The sequence below is a fragment of the Urtica dioica genome, chromosome 6, assembly GCF_054948205.1.
Source record: "Urtica dioica subsp. dioica isolate 48M chromosome 6, U.dioica_male_clone48M_v1_H2, whole genome shotgun sequence".
In the NCBI taxonomy this organism is placed as follows: Eukaryota; Viridiplantae; Streptophyta; class Magnoliopsida; order Rosales; family Urticaceae; genus Urtica; species Urtica dioica.
The window spans coordinates 42,045,729-42,069,115 of NC_142761.1; the positions used below are offsets into that span (position 1 = coordinate 42,045,729).

General features: G+C 43.2%; 1 protein-coding gene across 2 annotated transcripts in view; it reads right to left on the bottom strand.

The window, feature by feature from the left end:
- Nucleotides 1–419: 419 nt before the first annotated feature.
- LOC149394304 (Signal peptidase subunit) overlaps nt 420–23,387 on the bottom strand; it is a 32,259-nt gene continuing 9,291 nt past the window's right edge. The window contains exons 1-7 of one of the 2 annotated variants that reach the window (XM_089618374.1): nt 3,922–4,032; nt 3,562–3,720; nt 3,377–3,424; nt 1,666–1,728; nt 1,069–1,122; nt 859–945; nt 420–758 (exon numbers count right to left, since the gene is read on the bottom strand). In XM_089618374.1, coding sequence (XP_089474500.1) covers nt 633–758; nt 859–945; nt 1,069–1,122; nt 1,666–1,728; nt 3,377–3,424; nt 3,562–3,687 — 504 coding nt within the window. In that variant the 5' untranslated portion in view covers nt 3,688–3,720; nt 3,922–4,032 and the 3' untranslated portion in view covers nt 420–632. Of the gene's footprint in view, nt 759–858; nt 946–1,068; nt 1,123–1,665; nt 1,729–3,376; nt 3,425–3,561; nt 3,721–3,921; nt 4,033–23,387 lie in introns of those variants that run through there. The other variant, XM_089618375.1, reaches the window with a different exon arrangement.

Here is a 23,387-nt window from a genome sequence, read left to right on the forward strand (position 1 = left end):
TATACCAAACCGGATTGATTTCTTTTTACCATTTGATAAGGACAACAAAATCCTTATTATACACTTCGTTTCTAAAAAAAATACTAAAGTTCCTAAAATTCAGTAGACGCGCCTATACACGAGATCAAACCAAATCCTTTATAATTATTAACAAATCTTTAAAATTTGTTTTAGAAAAATACACTCACTACAATTATAGAGTGAGATGAAGTTGCTTTAGTTTCAGTCCAAATCCATATGGAGTTTTACAATTCTTTATAACAGACTTTCCTATAAATTTCAAAGAAATTCAATATATATATATATATATATATATATATTTTTTTTTCAAATTGATTCCACGCGCATTTTATAAGGTATATGTCTGCAGGGAAAACTGTCCAAAAAGGTGCAAAAATCCATATTTGAAAACGGATAAGTAACAAGTTCATTCATGAAATTATATTGCTATGAAGAAACTTGGATATCAATTCATTTCATGTCATACTCGAACCAAGTTTTTTAAGCCAAAAATCTAAGAATCCTTTCTGACTGATCTCTTCTTCAGGTTCAACCGAGAATGTATTTATATATCCCACATTCTCAAACTCAAGAGTTTACAAGACCAAGCTTACACTAGTCTAGTCAAAGGCTTATCTATATTCCTCAGGAAGGCGATATCCAGACATGACTATCTTGTCTGCAAACATTTTTCCGGTCTTTGGCATCACGTGCCAGTGCATCGTCAAGTTGAAATCCTTGCCGCGCAAATTATTCCCCTGTAAAAAAAATAAAATAATAAAGATAAAACTTTTTAGGTCGACAAAACATGGCATGAAAAGAGCTTCCGATGGGAGTACTAAAAAAGATATAGCTTACTTGATCGATGAAACGGTATTTGTTTGACGTGTGGATCCAAAACTTCGCATTTTCCTTTGCGGGTATAATGCCATCCCAAAGAGAGATCTGTGAAGAAAGAACGTTCACCAAAAACTCGGATTTCCATAAAAATAACAATTTGATGTGTTGCAAACCAAAGGAAAGACTAGAGAATTTTCATGCACTAGAATGCTCAACTAGAATCTTTACCTGATTCAAGGCGTTCTTTGGGGTTTCATACTCCGCAGCCAAGAAAACAAAAACCTGCCGTTGGTACAAATTATGCTTAAGACTAACTTTCAAACAAATTCTCAAAAACAAATTCACAAACGTATACAGCATATTTGGGTACCATAACTCCTAGAAACTGAAAGACACTTATAGCCATTACAAGTTTATTGTTGTTAGAACAAATTATCAAACTCAAATAAAATACTTCTAATAACAGGCTAATGAGAAAGAGGATTAAGCGAGGTCGTGTAAGATTTAAGTTAATTATGGTTCGAGGAGAAGATTGTTCAATGGGATAAAGTCTAGCGGCTTTTGGTGGGTGTTTGAAGACACTGATTATCATATTCCACATCTAGAGGAGCTTTTAAATCTAGTATTGAACAAGGTTGGGTTCGAAGGAGGACATTAGTTGTGGTCATTTCCACCAGATGAGAACAAACCTCTCGAAAGCTTATGTTTATATTGTGTTTATCCTGTTTCTATGCCAATAAATATTCCCGGTTCCTATGAGTGATTTTATAATGTATGAAAAAGATAATAATAACAAAGATAAAGTTGATAATTTAACTTGTATACCTGCTTTGTGTTCCACGTGAACAATGACTGAAGGTCGGCTGAGACATTTAAAGTCATGCTAACCTATAAAGTATTGAAAGTACATCAGTCAACATTGAATAAATGCATAGCATGCCTCTAACCAAAGACCTTCTAATGTATTGTATAGATGGTTTCCAATAGTAATAAACAAAGAGAAAGAAAAATAAACACAGCCAAGCTCTGAAAAGAAAAGCTATAAAAGAAAGCAAACATCAACATTGTGGCTAAATTTCTTTGGAAGTCATGTAGATGGATCATATGAACACAACCCAATGATGTTAAATTCTTCTCCTTTTTTTTTTCATAACGATAACGTCTAACGTAGGAGGTATTCTTGAGGAAGATGATAGAGCCTTGCTTTAGAATCTAAGTTATGTTCAGAAAAAGACGAGGACGCTAATTCTATATAAGAAAGTTCAAGGCTTGAATGTTTGAGAAATCAAATTGGAGGAGATAAAAGAAGGCACATTTAGTTGCAGCAATCCTAACAAATCCATTCAACCAGACATGTAGCATTTGGATTGCTTTCAAGAAAACAGGGTGTTAAAAAAATAAAAATAATTGGGGGTGGTCAATAAAGAGCATTTGTTTATTTTCAAGGAGAACTAAGTGTGAAATTACCAATAAGATTCAGGAGTGATATTTACAAATCTGTACTACTGTTAAGAGTTTGAATCCCAACAAAAAGCTTGAACAAAATCATCACACAGTTATTCTTCAATACATAAAAGAAAGTACAGAAAGAAACAATATTCAAAGTCAACACTCATATCCGTTTGTCGGATTGTCAAGCTCTTACAGCAGGTGAAGTAATGGAAGACTACATTCTAAAGGAAGTGTCCAGTGTTAATGTATGAGAACGGAAATATGGTGAAATCGTCGTTTTTTCATTTTATGGTGGAAAAAGTATCTGAGAAAGATTGAGTTGGTGACTCCATGGGTGTTTTTCCTTCAAGGAAAATGAGGTCTTCCTCTTCATTAATAAAATCGAAATCTGTTGGTCTGAAGTTAATTATTGTAAGTTTCCTACACTAACTTTTTACTGGTTTGATCAGTTTTACTTCTAATAAAAAATCACCCAAACAACATCATACTCTAGAATAAGTAGTAACAAGCCTATACTAGTAGTATCGATGGGAACTTTGTCAGACTTTCGAGTCTAACACGAGTACTTTCTCCGACACAACACTGACAGCTAAAAGTCCATGTCAAAATGTGCTAAACATGTACATCACATTCACATATAATTCATCAGCCTCTAACCACATGATTCAAATAAAATAATATTGAATCAGCAACAAACTAAAGCCAGTAGGCAAAAAATAAAATAATATTAATACATTCAAAGTTGCATATTGGTTCTTATCATGCATAACCACATACATTATTAGCTAATACAGGATCAGAAGACAATATTCCAGTTAGTTTCCAAACAGAGCTGTAGAAACTATGTAGAAGAGAAAGGAAAAATAAATTCACTCAAACACACTTTTCACTTGACTTTTCATTGATCAAATTGCAGCAAAAAAAAAAAAAAAAACAAGGTCTTAACAATGAAAAAAAGAAAGTATTTGAAAGATTTAAAGACTGAGCATGTTTTTGAAAGGGTTGTAAACATAGGATTTCTCACTTTAAGACCGAATTTCAATATTTTTTTTAAGGCAAACAAAAGTTATTAACAGAATATTACCTCATCGTTCCCATTTGGCTGCTTCTGAAACCAGTTAATATTTAAAACCTATTATACAAAGAAAGAAAGGTAAAGCACAACAAAGCAAATCAATAAGATTCCTGAAAAGAAAAACGAAATTTAAACTGAGAAAATGAGATTAATAAGAGATCTGCAATTACGAGAAATTGAAATTGAAGATTTACCTGGACTTCAGAAGTGGGAGAGGGGTGATTGAGAGTGTCGAACACAGAAGCCGTAGCGCACATTAGAGCGAGAATCGTGAGAGCGAAAGTCAGCAAAGCATTGGCTCTGTACCCAAACGAATGCATTTTCGCTTCTCGAGTTTATTTTTTTCTTCGTCACTGCAAAACAAATTCAAAATAATGAACGTGATTCTCATCTCAGAAAAAAAAAAAGATAATCGATGGTGTGATCTGAGAAACAGATTTTTTTATCCAACTAAATTGAACCCAAACTAAATATCGAATTCAGCAGAAATGGAACGGCAAAGGCTTTTCTCAGACCAGTCTCGGTGAGGCTCAGGGATCGAAATTATGTCTAACCTTAAGAAGATCGTCGAGGTCTCTGCGAAGGATCTCCGTGTGGGAAGAGAGACGAATAGAAGAGGAAAATAGACCTTTTCAGAGGATAATATTTGAGGAAAATTATCGAAACGAGACTTAATAGTAATTTTACCCTGAATACCCACATTTAAACAACAAAGTTTAGTATCGAGCAAAAACCAAACGACATATTTTAGTCCCGAGCCAAAAAACGACATATTTTAGTAATTAGATTAGACCCACTCTTGTACTTAATTGCTTTTTTACAACGTTTGGTATTTCAAAAATTACTTGCGTAGACTTTTGACTTGTTTTTGGATTAAAATACTATTATCTTCGTAGTCCACTATTAAAATTCATTGCCTGCTAATTTAAGTTCATTTCTCATCATCGGATTTCATTGCTGAAAATAAAAGGGTAAGGAAAATTCTTTATGTAATCATGGTTACTCACATTTTGTGTTTCTATATACATATATTTTAATATTATTTACACATTGTTTAAAAACCAAAAAAATCTTTAAATTAGATTTTACCGTCCACCGTCGAATTTGATCGAAACATAAATAATTCGGTAACAATTCTTTTTGTAGCCGTAACTTCTCCAACAATATAAATTTGGTACAACAATAATTGATGGTGAAAAATGAACTTCGATGACAACTTATTTCTTATTTGTGATACTTTTTCATTCTTATTTCTCTTAACAAAACTTAACAAAACGTGCGAGCTTTTTTAGCACTTTTTGACATCAATTTTTCATTTATTTTGGCTCAAATTTTAAGAAACAAATAACGAATTTTATACTTCTCACAATGACAAATAAAAATATGATTCAAACCGTCATTTGATGAGAGGACGTAACAAAAAATTATGCAAAAAAGTCAAACGAAACTATTTTATTAGGAAGATATAAAAATTCAAGTTTTCAGTAAAACAGTCAAAGATATATGTTATAGAAAAACATTTGACTTTGTCATTAAATATTTTGACGATTTATATTAGCAAGTTGTCATTTTTAACAGATTCAATAAAAAAGCCAAAAAAAAAAACTTGATACTTGCACATATTGTTCATTCCAGTTAGGAATAGGATTGACAATTAGCACATGTCTGACCGGATCCACCTCTTCCGTTACCCGGATCCAGTTAAAAAATGGACCCATTACCCGGACCCATTTACCATTTTTAAGCGGGCCGGGTAACGGGTATACCTGTCAGATAAAAGGGTAGAAATGTGTTGGACCTATTAATTATAAAATAATAAAACAAAACTATCAACACTAGAATGCTAGTCAAGTGGTAAATAGCACTTGAAAAAACTTAATGAACTTGAGATCAAGTTCTAATAAAAGCATGTTTGTACTGTTAACGGGGGTACCGGGGTCCACTTATTCCTTTACTCGAACTCGGATTGGTTTAAATTTTAATATATCTTACTCATTTATTCGATAAAAATGGATATTACACAACCCGTTTAAATCAGATAACGGGTTACATGTAAAAAAATTGGCAGCTCTAATTTCACTAAATGTTTTTGTAAAATTGTTAACCAACGAGTTACATGTAAATTTTTAGCTCAAATTTTTCACTAAGTTTAGATAAACTTTGACTATATAACAATTTAATTGGCTATTTGACCATATAACTGTCTCAAGAAGTGGAGCAAGGATTTCATGGAGACCAAGCAAGGTCAAATATGAGAACTTGAGGCGAGACTAATTCAGATCCAAAGTGTCACAACCGACGTTGCCGAACATCTAAGAGGAGGAACGAGTTCAAGTCCAGCTGGGTGAGCTGGAGGCGAATCCCAACAATGTTTGGAGACAATGATCCAGCGAGTTGTGCTTAAAACTCGAGGATCGTACTAACTCTAAGTATTTTCATACTTTCACCCTTATCCGTCAAAAGAAACCCACATCAGTGCAATTCAAGACGAGAGGGGTGGCTGTATCAAAACATGAGCAGGTATCGCCGGTTTTATTAATAACCAATTCCGGTTGTTGTATACAGCATGTCTGGCATAAGAACCAGATGGAATGTGAGACCTATTTTGGGAACAAATATCGGCAGAAAAAAATGAATGGCTAGTTGGCTTTTCTCTCAATTCTGACATTCACGCGCGTATCTCTCTCAGTCTATGACACTTGCTCTTTCACCAAATGAGCATCAACTTCTCTCTTATACAAGCGAGCATTAGAGATAATTTGTTATTGATTTTCTTCTTCTTACGTATTGATCTTTTTCCAATTCATATATACTTTCATTCATTAGGGTCTACTTATTAAGCCACAAAATCATAGATTGTATATGATGTTACTGAGAAGAAGAGCTTTGAAAATATGAAGAAATGGTTGAAGTAGATCGATCAGTAAGCAAACAACAATGTATGGAAGCTATTCGTCGAAAATAAGTAGGATTTTGTCGAGAACAAGAATGCGGACGCTGTGAGCCTGTGATTGCAATACACACAGCCTTTGTACTATCTAATAATACACAATAGATAATTTAGGTGGCCTATCCTTAATTTTGTTGTCGATTTAATGGCTTATTCCCATTCAAATTTGTGGTCTTTTGAATTTGTTTAAGAGTACTCTTTGTTGGTTTGTTGATGTCGGTTAAATCTGCAAGTTTGTGTTTATAAAATTGCAAGTATTTTGTTAGCCAACTGCACTGATATTGTTGTCCTTTGTCGCCACAAACAACACTTTAATCTCTTGGATAGCTAATCTTCACCATCCATATGATGTTATGGCACTTTAGTCCTCCGATAGTGGATTCTGTTGGTTGTGTCATTGGGCGTGGACTTTCTAGGAATGAGAATTCTTTTGCAGGTCACGACTCGTGGTGACGGAGAAAAAGAGAAGATTCTTCTTCCCTCAGCTAAACAACATGAGGTGAATGATTGACGGCTTTATGATAATAACTCCGTAAATACTGAATCATCGATGTGATTAATGCTAAACTTGTCTTGGCACATGGCACGGCGATCAGATCAAACAGAAGAGGCTTTTGTGGGCGTTTTACCTCATGAGAGATCCGTTTTTCATCAAGCATATCAGGTATGGGTGGGCTTCCTTATTTTTTAGATTGATATAAACACATATCAAATGTAATGTTGACCTTTTTGTGGTTATGAAATCAGGCAAAGACTGGAAAGAACCGATAAGATCTTGGAACCCGTACCTGCCGTTGGCCTTCTTACAGGTCTCCCCTTAGTTTGACTTTTATTTTTAATATATTAGTTTATGTTTGTTTGTTTATATTTTAATCTAATATTTTAATCCACATTTGATGTAATGTAATCACTTTAATAACTTTAAACAACACTTTGCCCAAGTACGTTTTGTTGTCGCACGAAAATGAACAACTATTGTAAACCTCGGGCGGTTCGATCCAAGGCCGGACCAAGTGATCGCACCCGGGCCAAGAGTGTGAACTCGATAGTCTCGAGCTAGGGTTTCTCCGATCAACCCGCCTCTCGGGAGAGGTAGGGGGTGAGGAGGATGAGTGACCGTGCCTTGGGTGTCGGCTGCCTACGTACTCGTGTGTGGGATCAGGTCAGAACGTAGTTCAAAGCGTGTGTGACGCAGTATGAGGCACGGATCCTTGGTGGAGAAGCGTACTCGACGAAGGAGACAGGGCGCGAGGGGTCCTCGGCGGCGTCTCAGAACCTCGGAGATCGCGTACGCGTCAGCGTGTTAGACGCGCGAGGGGAACTCTAGTCGAGAACCCTAGGGGCGTGCTTGAGCACCGGAGAACGTTCGGTCAGAGGGAGCGACGTCCGAGAAGTCCCCGTGAGTGCTTCGGAACCTCTGAGAACGGGGGAGAGAGAAGAGAGATTGCTTCAGGCCAAAAATGGCATCAAGAGAAGCAGAGAAGAGTAAGAAATCGAGCGTGTCGTTAGGAGATGAAGGGATGATTTTCCCCTCAATGGGAGGGGGTTTATATAGGTGTTTGAGGACCCTAAGGGGGTCATTTGGCGTCCATGTGGGACTAGGAACGCGCCCCTTTCCAAGAGGAGGCGCACAACCCGCGGCGTTCATCGCGCGGCGCGCGACCTACGGCGCGCGGCGCAGAACCCGCGGCGCAGAATCCGCGGCGCACGATCTGCGCCGCTCAGCGCGCGGCGCGACCTTGGCCGGGCGCGGCGTGCGGCGCGCGCTGGGCTTCTTTTCTGCGGGCTTTTCGCGATCGTCTCGCTTCCGGGCCCGTTGAGCTATTGTGGGCATGGTATTTTGGGTTATGACACAAATGTTTGTTTGACGGATAGGACTCGAGTTGATGCTCGACTCGAGGAGACCGACTCGAGGCTCAACTCAAGGAGCGAAGCTCGACTCGAGGAGACCGACTCAAGGCTCAACTCGAAGAGCGATGCTCGACTCGAGGAGACCGACTCGAGGCTCAACTCGAAGAGCGAGGCTCGACCCGAGGAACCGACTCAAGTCTCAGCTCGAGGGGCTAAGCTCGACTCAAGGAGTCAAGAGTTTGGACGAGGGTTTGGAGGCTTGCTGCTCTTCAGGACCTCCGGCCTGACCATCGGCCCTTTGAGCGACGTACCTTCTCGGTGTCTCGGGTTTTCTGAAAACGACCGACAACATTAGCCCCCCAAGTTCATCGCTTGGGAGGCCCCGGGCGGTGAACTTTTAGTTGTTTCCGCCGAGTGTTTGAGGAAAATTTATCTCCCAGGGCTTTGCTGTCGCGAAGCCTTTGGTATTATGGAGAACGTTATCACAATTGCACGCGTTCTCTTTCGCTTTTCCGTCTCTCTCAACACGATTGTGTGATCAATACGTGGAGGAGGATCCAAGCGGATGAGAGGCGTAGCTCAACATGGGCGAGGCGGACACGTTTGCATCCGTCGCTCTAGCCCCGGAGCAGCGGGGACATGCGTGCGCAGGTAGGGCGTGCGTGTGCGCAGAGACGGATCGGCGCGTTACGGCCAGTTGATCTTTGAGCGAGGTCATGCCCAAGTCTTTCTTCGATGGCGTTTTGTTTGATGATATCATCAACCCGGAGTCCATGGGACTCGACGGTGACTAGCAGGGTGACGATTGTGTAATCGTGACCTGTTTAGGGGAAGATCATGGTGTCCGTCTCGGCTAGCTTGGAAGGCGACTGCACTTTTGCGTTTCGCAAAGGCGTGCTCATTCCGAGGTCTAGAAGACGGAGGTTGATGCTACGGGCTGATACTTCGAGAAGACGGAGTGGCACCTGGTGAAAGGCTCTGCCGCACCGGAGGGCTTCGACTGCTCGGGGATCAATGCTATAAGTTTGACCACGCACCGAGCATAATTCGGTCTCACGGGGCATCCGTCATTCCAGCTCTGGTGACGCTTCCCCGTCTGCATTCAGAAGATCAGCCCTTATTCCCCAGACGTGAGTGCGAGTCTCTGTTATAGATGCGAAGGGACATCGTAACGAGTAGTGATGTAGACTTCTCATGTCATGGCGTTTTTGATGCTCAGAGGGCATGTTTTTCTTTGTTTGTATTTTTGCTTTGTTTTGCAATAGTCTTGCATTGGCTAGCCTGTTCTTTAAATCGTTTCAGGTGCTTGTTCGAGGAGCGGGACTCGACTCGAGGAGACTGACTCAAGGCTCGATTCGAGGAGCGAAGCTCGACTCGAGGAGACTGACTCAAGGCTCGACTCGAGGAGCGAAGCTCAACTCGAGGAGACTGAATCAAGTCTCAACTCAAGGAGCGAAGCTCAACTCGGGGAGCCGACTCAAGTCTCAACTCGAGGGGCTAGGCTCGACTCGGGGAGCCGACTCAAGTCTCAACTCAAGGGGCTAGACTCGACTCAAGGAGACTGGCTGGACATTAAGGAATATGACTCTACTCGAGGAGCGATGCTCGACTCGAGGAGTATGACTCGATTCGAGGAGCAAGACTCAACTCGAGGAGCGAGGCTCGACTTCGAGGAGAATGACTCGACTCAAGGAGCGAAGCTCGACTCGAGGAGAATGACTCGACTCGAGGAGCAAAGCTCGACTTGAGGAGAATGACTCGATATGAGGAGCGGGGCTCTACTCGAGGAGAATGGTTCGGTTCGAGGAGAATGACTCGACTCGAGGAGAGAAGCTCGACTTGAGGAGAATGACTCAACTCGAGGAGAATGACTCGACTCGAGGAGGATGACTCGGCTCGAGGAGCGATGCTCGACTTCGAGGAGAATGACTCGACTCAAGGAGCGAAGCTCGACTTCGAGGAGAATGACTCGACTCAAGGAGCGAAGCTCGACTCGAGGAGAATGACTCGACCCGAGGAGCGGGGCTCGACTCGAGGGGAATGGTTCAGTTCGAGGAGAATGACTCGACTCGAGGAGAGAAGCTCGACTCGAGGAGAATGACTTGTCTCGTGGAGCGAAGCTCGACTCGAGGAGGATGACTCGACTCGTGGAGCGAAGCTCGACTCGAGGAGAGTGACTTGTCTCGAGGAGCAAAGCTCGACTCGAGGAGGATGACTCGACTCGAGGAGCGAAGTTCGACTCGAGGAGAATGATTCGATTTGAGGAGCAAGGCTCGATCCGAGGAGAATGACTCAACTCAAGGAGCGAAGCTCGACTCGAGGAGAATGACTCGACTCGAGGGGCAAGGCTTGACTCGAGGAGAATGACTTGACTCGAGGAGCAGTGCTCGACTCAAGGAGAATGATTTGACTCAATGAGCAAGACTCGACTCATGGAGAGCGACTCGACTTTGAGGAGCGATGCTCGACTCAAGGAGAATGACTCGACTCGAGGGGCAAGGCTCGACCCAAGGAGGGCGACTCGACTTAAGGAGCGATGCTCGACTTGAGGAGACTGACTCGATGAGAGTGACTCAGCTCGAGGAGCAAGGCTCAGCTCGAGGATAATGACTTGACTCAAGCAGCAAGGCTTGACTCAAGGATAGCATGCCTCGACTCGAGGAGCGAAGCTTGACTCGAGGAGAATGACTCGACTCGAGGAGCGCGTCTCGACTCGAGGAGACAGACTCGTTTCAAGGAGCGAGATTCGACTCGAGGAGAATGACTCGACTCGAGGAGGTTCTACACGACCTCATTTGTCGCCTGGGACTCTTCCAGGAGGAGCTTGCTCGAGTGAAGTCTCAGCTAGCTCAGGCCGAGCGAGGTTCTCGCTCAGAGGCGGAGTTTACGAGAAGCTTTGATTAGCTCGCACAGAATGGAGAGTCTCCCAAGGCGGGTGTGATCGTGCTCAGTCGGCGGTGGCGGAGATAGCATGAACTGTGCCTAGTGTGGCGGTTCAGGTGCGCCTTGTGGCGGCTTCTATTGCGTTGCGATTAGTCATCGTACACAGCGCCTTGTGGTGACTCAGAGCGCGTTGTTAGAGACAGCTATGTGCGTTGTTTTAGGCATCGTAGGCACGTCGTGAAGGATGACCTAGATGCGGCATATAGGTTACTTAGGTGCGTCGCGAGGGACGACTTGGTTGCGCCATGTGGGCGTCTTAAGTGCGCCATGTAGGCGTCTTAGGTGCGCGTAAGTATGCGTCTTAGGTGCACCATGTAGGCGTCTTAGGTGCGTCGCGAGGGACGACTTGGTTGCGCCATGTAGGTGTCTTACGTGCGCCATGTAGGCGTCTTAGGTGCGCTATGTAGGCGTCTTAGGTGCGTCGCGAGTGACGGCTTGGTTGCGCCATGTAGGCGTCTTACGTGCGCCATGTAGGCGTCTTACGTGCGCCATGTAGGCGTCTTAGGTGCGTCGCGAGGGACGACTTAGGTGCGCCATGTAAGCGGCTTTAGTGCGCCATGTATGCGTCTTAGGTGCGCCATGTAGGCGGCTTTAGTGCGCCATGTAGGCGTCTTAGCCTGCATCTCTGCGATGGCTTATGGCGCGCCGCGGAGGCGTCTTAGCCTGCATCTCTGGGATGGCTTGTGGCGCGCCGCGGAGGTGTCTTAGCCGGCATCTCTCGGATGGCTTGTGGCGCACCGCGGAGGCGTCTTAGCCGGCATCTCTGGGATGGCTTGTGGCGTGCCGCGGAGGCGTCTTAGCCTGCATCTCTGGGATGGCTTGTGGCGCGCCGCGGAGGCGTCTTAGCCTGCATCTCTGGGATGGCTTGTGGCGCGCCGCGGAGGTGTCTTAGCCTGCATCTCTGGGATGGCTTGTGGCGCGCCGCGGAGGCGTCTTAGCCGGCATCTCGGGGATGTCTTACGGCGCGCCGCGGAGGCGTCTTTAGCCTGCATCTCAGGGATGTCTTACGGCGCGCCGCAGAGGCGTCTTACGTGCACGCTTGTTCCCGTTTTATGTTCGGGTGTTTTATTTTGGTGGAGCGTGCTTTCTTTTTGTGGAGCGTACTTTCTTGAATATTTTGAGCGTACTTACCATTGCCTATGTCACTAGCCCCCCGAGTATTTAGGTTTACAAGCGTAATCTTTGATGATTGAAAATCTTTGATAAAGTGGATTTTGAAAGAAAAACCTCGAACTTTATTAATATTGCAAAAATTTGAAATCGTAAAACATGGCTCGTAGGCCTTATTGAATGTTTAGAAAGCAAAGAAATAAAATGGGGGGAGTGCTGGCTAGTGGTAGTACTCTCTCAAGTGTTCCGCATTCCACATGCGATAGATCGGTGTCTCGTCCATGTATGACCTGGTAGACTCTGTTGGGTCCCTGATGAGGACGCCGCTACCTTGCACTTGGGTGTCATGCAGATGTCTTTGTGGACTTCGCGGAGGACCTTGGTCGACTCGACGCTATCCCTAAGCTGGGAGATCGTGTTAACCGTCTTTCTAGCGGTCTTTCCATCGATTCCTTGGATGTAGCATATTCTGGCTTGGGATTGATCTCCAGCCATGATGCCGACTCCATCCTTGGTAGCGAACCTGACCAGTAGGTGGTATGTTGAAGTGATTGCCCTTAGCCGGTTCAACGTGGGTCGCCCAATGATTACGTTGTAGGGGGACTCTTGGTCGACCACTAGGAATGGGACCATGTGAACGACTTCAATGCCTCCGGGAGTTCCAAAGGTGACCGGCAAATCGATGATGCCTTCGGTCATGACTCTCTCCCCAGTGAACCCGAATAGAGGCGTTTGGGTCGGAGTTGGGCGTAGCCCCCCGAGCTTCATGCGCTCTAAGGTGGACTTGAAAATTATGTCGGCAGCACTGCCGTTGTCGATGAGAACCCTTTTCACCAAGTTATTAGCCACTTGGGCTTTGAGCACAATCGCGTCATTGTGCGGATGCACAACTCGCTTGGCCTCTTCGTTGGTGAAGTACATCGTCTCGTGAGGTACGGACGGAGGTTCCTCGTAGGTGAGGTTGACGTGCATAGCAGCGTCTCCTTGGGACGCGGCCCTCAGGAATTTCTTCCGCTGTCGGGCTGAGTCTCCATCTTGTGGACCGCCCAGTATGGTGGTCACACCATGGAGTTGCGGATTGGCATTGGCAGTAGCCGTGGTTCGGTCGGCAGAAGCGGCTGTTCCTCCTCTCTTGCCAGACTGTGGTCCGTTTGAGGTGGGGCCCGCAGCGCTAATCATGCGTAACCCGAACTCTTTCAGCTCACCCCGTTGGATCAATGTCTCGATCTGCCTTTTAAGACTATAGCATTCAGAGGTCAAATGACCGTATTCCTGATGGAACTCGCAATATTTAGATCTATCGCGAGTCGCGGGATCTTTGTTCATTGGAGCCGGGGGAGTGAACTTGTCACGCGCTAAAGCTAGGATTTGATCTGGCATTGTGTTCAACGGCGTGAACGACGAGTAGCCCTTAAAGTCTTCCGCAAGTCGCGGCTTTTGGGGCATCGGAGGTCGTCTATTAAAAGTCTGACCCCCTCTGTTTCGTCTTTTACGGGAGTTGCCTTGCTCATTGCTAGGCTCGTCTTGGCGGTGAGGGCTTTGATTATTGCCCTTGCGGCCGTCGAGGTAATCTTCGACTCCCATGAAGGTCTTGGCTCGAGTCATTAACTCAGCCATGGTGGAAGGGACACGGCCGACGATGGACTTAAGGAAGTCACTTGTGCGCAAGCCTTCAATGATGGCAGTGATTGCGTCTTTGTCGTCAAAGCGGTCGACCTTATTCGATTCTTCAGTGAATCGGGCGAGGTATCGTCTAAGAGACTCGCCATCCTCTTGCCTGATTGACCACAGGTACATCTTGGTCTTATTTTGGACCATAGATGTAGCGAATCGTGCTAGGAACATGTCCTTCAGGTCTTTGAACGAGTGGATGCTTCCCGGCCTTAAGTTTTTGAACCACTCGAAGCCGGGTCCGGCGAGGGTAAGACTAAAAGCTTGGCACATGGCGCCAGGAGAGACACCCTGCATCGTCATCCAGGTTTCATAGTGCTGGATGTGGTAAGCAGGATCTGCTTTTCCATCATAGAGAGAGAGGTTCGGGAGTTTGAAGTTTCCCGTGCATACCTCGGCCAATATCTGAGCCGTGAAAGGTGATGACTTCTCCTCAACGACCCCATAGGCACTTCCGCCTATTCCGTGTTCTCGGAGATCTCGTACTTCATTTCGAAGATTGTGGATCATTGTGATCACATCGAGACCGGTAGTCGGAGTAACTCCCTGTTCGGGAGGAGTCCATTGTTGCCTTTCATATGACCCTTGACCCATGCGTCGGTTCCCGTTAGTTGGGGATGCTACGGGGACGTTTCGCCGAGAGCTTAGTCGCTCTCTTAGGTCATCGCCACGCTCGATGCGTTGAGCAGTGAGATTGTCCCTAAGATCAGGGCTGGTCGTACGGAGGCGCAGGCTTCGTCTGTGACGGTGCGCTTTCCGCGTGCCCTGACTTTCCGCAACGTTCTCCCTTTGACCTAGTCGGTCGAGGGCCGAGCGTCGGGAGTTTCCCTCTTGAGAAGCAGTCGGCGCGTCGCCTGTCCGGGGTAGGGGATTCGAAGGACCGGCTTCAAACACGGCGGGGGGTCCCCCGTCCTTCGTGAGAGAAGTCTCGATACCCTCCGAATCGCCAGTGCCCTCGTAATCAGGGTCGCGGTCGCGGCTTTCCTCATTGAGGTTCTCGGGATCCCCGTTGGGGATCGTCGTGTTATGCGCGGGTTGCTTCGCAGCCAGTTGGCTGCGGTACCTCGTGTTCTTCGCCTTTAGTTGGCGGATATTCTCCTCCAACTCCATGATGCGGTCGTCCCTGCTATCTGGAGATGGAGATGGTGAGCGGGTCGAGCTCTCTTCGTGGAGCGACTCTTCGTCACCATACGCTCGGGAGCGCAAGAAGTATTTCTTGGTCCCAGTGACGTTATCGGGGTTGTTAACGCCCTCAGAACGTACGGGTGGTTGAGTACTCATTTTTTCTCAAGTTTGAGAAAGTTGAGTTCGCAGAAGAAAAGAAGAAGATGAACAGAAGGGATTTCGGGCTGAATAGGTCGGGAAGTGCCATCCTTCTAGCGCCAAAATGTTGTCGCACGAAAATGAACAACTATTGTAAACCTCGGGTGGTTCGATTCAAGGCCGGACCAAGTGATCGCACCCGGGCCAAGAGTGTGAACTCGATAGTCTCGAGCTAGGGTTTCTCCGATCAACCCGCCTCTCGGGAGAGGTAGGGGGTGAGGAGGAGGAGTGACCGTGCCTTGGGTGTCGGCTGCCTACGTACCCGTGTGTGGGATCAGGTCAGAACGTAGTTCAAAGCGTGTGTGACGCAGTATGAGGCACAGAGCCTTGGTGGAGAAGCGTACTCGACGAAGGAGACGGGGCGCGAGGGGTCCTCGGCGGCGTCTCAGAACCTCGGAGATCGCGTACGCGTCTAGCGTGTTAGACGCGCGAGGGGAACTCTAGTCGAGAACCCTAGGGGCGTGCTTGAGCACCGGAGAACGTTCGGTCAGAGGGAGCGACGTCCGGGAAGTCCCCGTGAGTGCTTCGGAACCTCTGAGAACGGGGGAGAGAGAAGAGAGACTGCTTCAGGCCAAAAATGGCATCAAGAGAAGCAGAGAAGAGTAAGAAATCGAGCGTTTCGATAGGAGATGAAGGGATGATTTTCCCCTCAATGGGAGGGGGTTTATATAGGTGTTTGAGGACCCTAAGGGGGTCATTTGGCGTCCATGTGGGACTAGGAACGCGCCCCTTTCCAAGAGGAGGCGCACAACCCGCGGCGTTCATCGCGCGGCGCGCGACCTACGGCGCGCGGCGCAGAACCCGCGGCGCAGAATCCGCGGCGCACGATCTGCGCCGCTCAGCGCGCGGCGCGACCTTGGCCGGGCGCGGCGTGCGGCGCGCGCTGGGCTTCTTTTCTGCGGGCTTTTCGCGATCGTCTCGCTTCCGGGCCCGTTGAGCTATTGTGGGCATGGTATTTTGGGTTATGACACAAATGTTTGTTTGACGGATAGGACTCGAGTTGATGCTCGACTCGAAGAGACCGACTCGAGGCTCAACTCAAGGAGCGAAGCTCGACTCGAGGAGACCGACTCAAGGCTCAACTCGAAGAGCGATGCTCGACTCGAGGAGACCGACTCGAGGCTCAACTCGAAGAGCGAGGCTCGACCCGAGGAACCGACTCAAGTCTCAGCTCGAGGGGCTAAGCTCGACTCAAGGAGTCAAGAGTTTGGACGAGGGTTTGGAGGCTTGCTGCTCTTCAGGACCTCCGGCCTGACCATCGGCCCTTTGAGCGACGAACCTTCTCGGTGTCTCGGGTTTTCCGAAAACGACCGATAACACGTTTTTCTGTTTGAGAATTACTTATGATTCGGTGTTATTTTAACTTAGATCATGTCTAACAAATCCGAACATTCGAATAAGGCTTGTCATCGAACATTTTTTCAACAAGAAACTATACGAGTTTAAACATACCACATAGAAAATGAAACCAACTTCAGGTGGGGGCGCCTGGTTCATGTATATGGCCGGGCCGGCTTCATCTTGGTCATGTAATCTCATTCCAGGTGCGTATTGATCGTTTTGCATTACGTACATTTTGATAATCTTTAGTAGTCTTCACGGGTCAGTCAACTGGATCATTTTTGGTATATTTATTTTCTTTTTCGTATTAGTTTGAATAATAGATTCTCTGGTCCATTTTTTAAGATATCAACTTGATTAATATTCATGTCAGCTTAGTCTATCCCATGTCACTTCATCAATTAAAATAAGAAGATACACCTAATAGAATACTAACAGGCAACCTTTAACAACTTTTGCTGTGGTATGAACTATAAATTTATGTAACTCAATATGAATACTTCACTTATCTTTCACCTAAAATACTATCTTTTCTTTTGCTCTCTCTTCTCTCTACATGATGGTTAGAAAGACTATCCTTTTTTTTACTCAGATTTGTTTACTCTTTGTTAGAAAATGTTCCAGGTCAGCCAAAAAACAGATAATTGAATGACCTTTCTGTTTCCAAGATCCGTTGAGAAAGAGCAGGTCATATCTACAACATCCCAACCTGAGGCACAACAAAGTGATGGTCACTCCTCCAATAACGGTGCTTCTAACTGTGAAGATCTGAACACCAAGATCAAGAAAAAGCCAAAAATCAAAAAAAAAACAACTAACGTGTTACTTTTGTTGAAACCAAACTCTGTTTTTTTGATGACTTGCCCTTAAATTCTCTCTTTTGATTATAGATATAGAATGGGAGCTGCTCTTGAAGTTTTTTTTGTTGTAGTATCCGAATGTTTCGGTTGTCGATCTAGCTTTTGCGATATGTCAAAAATCGGTTGGTCGTATTTTTAACAACATTTTGAACTTGAAAATGACAAGTATATAATTATCTTATATTCATGATATTTAAAGTCTCCATGTCATTTACTTCATAGTTTATCAATTTTATAAAAGTAGAATTATGTTCAATTAATTGGTAAGTGCATAGTTTTGTTCACTGCAAAACTATCTTACAAGAACGATTTTGAATTTCTTCATACGTACTCATGTTCATTATACGATCATTCGTGTTCGCACGTAGTGCGTAGCCACTACTAGTCATCATCATGATAGAAGAGCCCATTCACTTTTGATTTGGTGACGCTACGTGGCGCTCTTACTTGATGGTGTTCCAATTTTATATTAATTTTTTTGGTTTTTTTTTGTTACTATAAATTATAACTCATATTCAATAATTAATTATTATGTTTTCAATTACATGATACACACATCACTTTTGCTTCTTACTTTCTTTATTACTGTTAATATTTTTATAAAATGTTCGGAAATAATAAAATGAAGTGCTATATAATTTTTGGAAAAAAAATAATTGAATAATTTGAATGGTTGATATAAGAAGGTGCTTTTAGCTTTTGTTATAATAACTTTGATTAATTTCTCGTGTTTGATAAAAGTAGCTTATTATAAGAGTTAATAAAAAATATTTTTGATTTAAAATTAAAATACTGAAAACTAAATATTTAGTTTTTTTGGATGTGGTAAACTAATTATAATATTTAATGATAATGTTGCGATTTTTCCGTACGCAAGTGTACGTAGTCGCTCAAGTAGTAAAGTTCGTAAGTACGAGTCGATCCCACGAGGAAAATGTTTAATTAAATTGACAAGATTACTAGCACGAATTGAACTCGATGATTTGAAGATTGTGATGGTTATTTAAAACAAACGAAAATTAAAAGCAATTAAAATACGAAAGATTACGATAATGAGAAAATAAGAACTATGGCTTCACAAGTTATTCCTATGGTTTGGATTCGGGAATTAAGCACAAAACACACACATACTCTTATGTTTGCTAATCACGCTCACGATAATGGTAATCTAAGATTTCTCTCGAACATCAAAGAATCTAAACCTATGCCGGGATATCTTCTCTCGATCTCAACCCCTAAAAACAACGGCTAGCATTAAAAACAAGAACGTTCACACGACTCCGAAACAACCTAGCTATGTCTAGCCTAGGAATGTATCCCGGTAAATTAATCCTTGTGCACGACTAACCTAATCTCTTCCGAGCATTAAACAATCCTAATATCATGAACACGGTAGCTAATCGAATTCAAGCATTACACACGGAATTAAAATAAACAAACATTATACAGCATATGAACATTAATTTGACATGATTGAATCCATAACCATATTCCTAACTTGCTACACCATAGCCCTTAAGGAATTTAGTGCATAATTGAACGGAAAATAAACGGCGATGAATATAAAGCAATCATGACTAGAACTGAATTATATTAATAAAAACGGGAGTTCCAAAGATTCAGAGAATAGAGATGAAAACTGTGAATGATGAAAACGAGAATTGTGGTGACGATGATCCGCTCTGACCGCTTCTTCTCTCCCGGGATTTTTGCGGCCGAATGAAAACAAAACTAAAGCAAAAGCAAAGATATGTTTTTGAATAAACTAAAGTGTTTTTGTAGGTTTCCTAGGTTTTTCGGAGCTCATATGGGCCGTCGGATCGTGTCCAACGGCTTGGATTACAATTAAAACGCACGACAAATAAGTTGGAATCGTGTCCTGTGCGCCGCACACCCCATCCTGTGCGCCGCACACCAAACGCACAGTAGAACGCACAGGGTCTTCAAATGGCTGTGCGCCGCACAAGGACCGCACATGGCAAACGCACAAGACTCTATAAGTTTGTGCGTTGCCTCGAAGTTCCGATTCGCCTTGAACGACCTATCTTGAGCTTCGGGTGTCGGAATCGAGATCCGAAAGATGTTCTGAACTCCTTGTGATTGCCCCGTCGTCCTCGAATACTCTATTTGTCATTTTGAATCTCCGAACTCTGAAAATTAAGAAAAACACTCCAAAACACATCAAAATGCTCTCGAACCAACTTCTTTTCACGTCCGAGTGTAAACAAACACGTTTATAACGCGCTTATCAGATAACCAATTTATATTTTACCATCGATCTTAGTTTTTGATATTTTTACAGAATTGTGGTTTAAAAAGAAAAATTACTCGACGAGCAAGAGGAATATGACTGTTCTCCACGTAAGAGAATATGTAGACGAATGGGAAGTTGTCGTAGTATGGTAACCTGAGTGACCATCGCCGAATTGGTCGATCAACGAATGTGGAGAAACAACAGGTGCCCCTGGCGAATGGGGCACCCGAATAACAAGCGTGGTCGCTTCGGCTATGGACAATGCCCGGAATGTATAAAGACTTTCTTGATTATATACGGGTGTTCGGACATCGTCATTGAAGATGGAATAATAAGATTGTGAAATAAATACGTGGAAAAAGAACACGTGGATTCTCTATAATGATCATAACACTTTAAACCAATTGAAATGGATGTAACGCAGCTTGGTAGCACGTTTGTTTTGGATACAAAATTGTTGTCAATGGTGCCCACAAGAAGAGTAGTAGTGTCTATTTATGTACATTTGATGTAATAAAGTCTCATGAAGACTCTTGCTTGTAATTGCCTATTCATTCATTAATAAAGTTGAAACGTTCATTCATTCTTTCTTTGTTTGAAGCTTTATGATAAAACCTTAGTCTTTTAGTCCATAAACAAACTTAACAACTTACGAAGAGACAAATGTAGATTTGCATTAACAAACTCTTCGTAGTTTGCTTAAAACGATATATTCGCAATCTTAGGGTCAAAGGACTATTGACCTCAGTATGATTGTTAGAAGAATCTATGATGTCTGGTTATGAGGCATTGAGAGTTGGGGACTCTATAGTTCTTCTAGGTATCTTCCGAAGGTACTGAATTGACCAGTGCACTTCTAGAGACAATATAAGAATAAACCATTTAACCTCTTATGTCTCGAAGTCACTATGTATGAATTGCATCATGCTTACCTTAATCCTGAAATGAGACATGCCATTTCACACCTTAGTATTCTCATTTGAGAAAGTCAAAGTTCGGACACACTATGTGATTCCGAACAAGGCCTATTGGTGAAGTACTAAGTTGTGAGTATGTCATGAGTAACTTTGTGAAGTTCTCATAGATATGGAATTCATGTACAAGATTGCTGAAATGCAATGTATGTCACCTCATGCTTTGTTCCTTGGAGTGTGAATAAATGAACTGGCCAATGTCCAAATTGAGTCCTGACTCTTTTGGATGAAACAATGTGACTTGTTAGCTCCTCGTCAATACATTGTTTCTAACTTATTCACAAACGACAAAGGAGTTGAGGAAATAACAGCTAGAAGGGTAAAATGGTAATTTAGTAAATCCCGACTAGCTGATGACATTCATGAAGGGTAGCATAGATAATATTCAGTGGATCCGCTCATTATAATTAGGTGAATTCTTGAGTAGAAAATAAATTCATTTGAACCGAGAGATTTTCAGTGTCAGCTCTTTAGTGGAGTCAGTTGGCATTAAGCTAAACTTGGAAAAGGTTTGTGAACTTTTGAGTCCAAGTGTTTAGCTCAAGCTTTGTTCATTTGGGTCCATGAGGTCACTGTCACGAATCACATCGATAGGAATAGTTAAACTGGAAGCTAAGTCAAAACAAGAACGAAAATTATCAAAAGGGTATTTTTGTCTTTTGAGATATAGGATGAAATGAATGTCAATAAATTTTTTGACAAGTTCATTTGATGACTTAATGTCACTCGGCCATGACTTGATTATTGGGCCTTGTGAATTAATTTTATTTCATAAGAATTTTATTGAAAATTCTTAATGGGATTTTCTCATGTTGTCATGAACAAATGAAGAAGCTTCTAGAAGCTCCTCCTAGATGAGAGATGGGCGCCCAAAATACCCAAGAGAAAGAGAATATTTTGTGCATAAATGTATCAAGATACTTGCCAAAAGAAAAAGAGGAAACAAATTTGCATATGGATGCACATGGGATTTCGGCCAAACAAGCTTAGAGAGAGCAAGGAATAAAGAGGAAACAAATCCAATGTGTCATTAAGGCACATGTTGGCCGTGTGACTTGGATGGGAATGGGCAATAAAGATTGCTCATAAAGGCTTGGAAAATAAGAGGAAACTACTTCTTTCCAAGGCCAACCCTTCTCCTATAAATAGGACCCTCATTCCTCTCATTCTATTCATTCCACACAAGTTAGAGATTGAGAGCTTCTCTCTCTAGACCTTGTGGTGGCCGAACTCCTCTCTCTCTCTCTCTCTAGTTTATTTTCGATTTTTTTTCTTGTTTTGGCACCTAGGTCCTCACTCGACCTAGTGTTTAGCTCTGCGACTTCAAGACTTGTTCTTAAGTCGTAGTGTTTAAAAGTGCCCACTCACTAATTCCTTTATTTCGAGTGATTTAGTGATAGAAACTTTCGTGGTTGCTCGAGGTGCCGAGGAAAGAAAGAGAGACGTGCTGCGAGGGGAGACGAGCGTTGCAACTTTCTAAGAGCTTCTCAAATATCAAGCTTCAAGAAAGGTTAGTAAACTTCTTAGCTCATATTAGTTTTAATTACATGTACTTGCTCTTTTGTCTAGGTTAGTAAAAACTGGTTTTACTTGTAAAAGAAATTTTTTAAAATTCCACCGCTTACCGAAGCGTTAATTATTTTCTTAAACCCTAGATCGGTTCCAACAAAGATGTCACAGGTTCAAATTATGTAATTAACAAAAAAAATAATCAATTAAGAATTATAAATAATGATTAAAATATGAAGAAAAAATATGAGAAGTGAGTGGTGACTGAGAACCGTTTAAAAAGTTATCGTTTTAAATAGAGCCGTTGGTGTATTTCAGCCACTTTTTTATTTTTATTTTTTAAATCTATAAATACCCCCCATTTCATTCATTTCTTCACACCTTTCTCTCAATCTCAATATCAAATTCTCTCAATCTTAATCTCAAATTCTCTCAATTTTTCATGGCATCTTCATCCCACAACCGAGGAGGTCGAAGGGGAAGAGCTTCCCGAGGTCAACAAATGCACCGATTTGAAAAAAATTGGTTGCACTTGTCTCAAAACGCCCCCGACCTAAACACCGAATATAGTTTCGATCCAAATTTTATTGCTCATACTTTCGGCCATTCTGAATTCACCAAAACTCCAAACACCCAAGTGCCATACTACCCTCAAATTGATCCCGAGCAAGCATATCAAGCTCAAATTCCGCCATCCGAATTGGCTTATGAAGCATTTCAAGAATACGAGCAACATATGCGTGAATCCCAAAATCCAAATGAAGAACAAGATGACGATGAAACCCAAAATCCAAATGAAGAAGAGGAGGATGAGGAAGAAGAAGACCTACCACCACCACCACCTCAACGTCGAAGTCAAAGTCAAGTTCCACGACCTCGATAACGTGAACAACAAGAGGAGACACAACAACAACGACAATGACGAGCACGACAACAACATGAAAGTGCTCAACAACAACAACAACCACCTCAACAAACCCAACAACAACCACGACGTCGAAGTAGGTCCGTTGTGTGGACGTGGTTTGAAGAGGTGATTTCGAACGGCGAAAAAGCTAGAAAATGTCACAATTGCGGCAAAATCTTCAGCGCTCACAACACAAGAGTCGGGACGTCGCTCTTGTGGAGTCATCACAGGCACTGCCAGGGGATGCAATCTGGAGCCTCGTCAAGCACTGTAGGTCACATCGATCCTATACTCGTTAGACGTGATTTAGTAGAATATTTTGTTTCC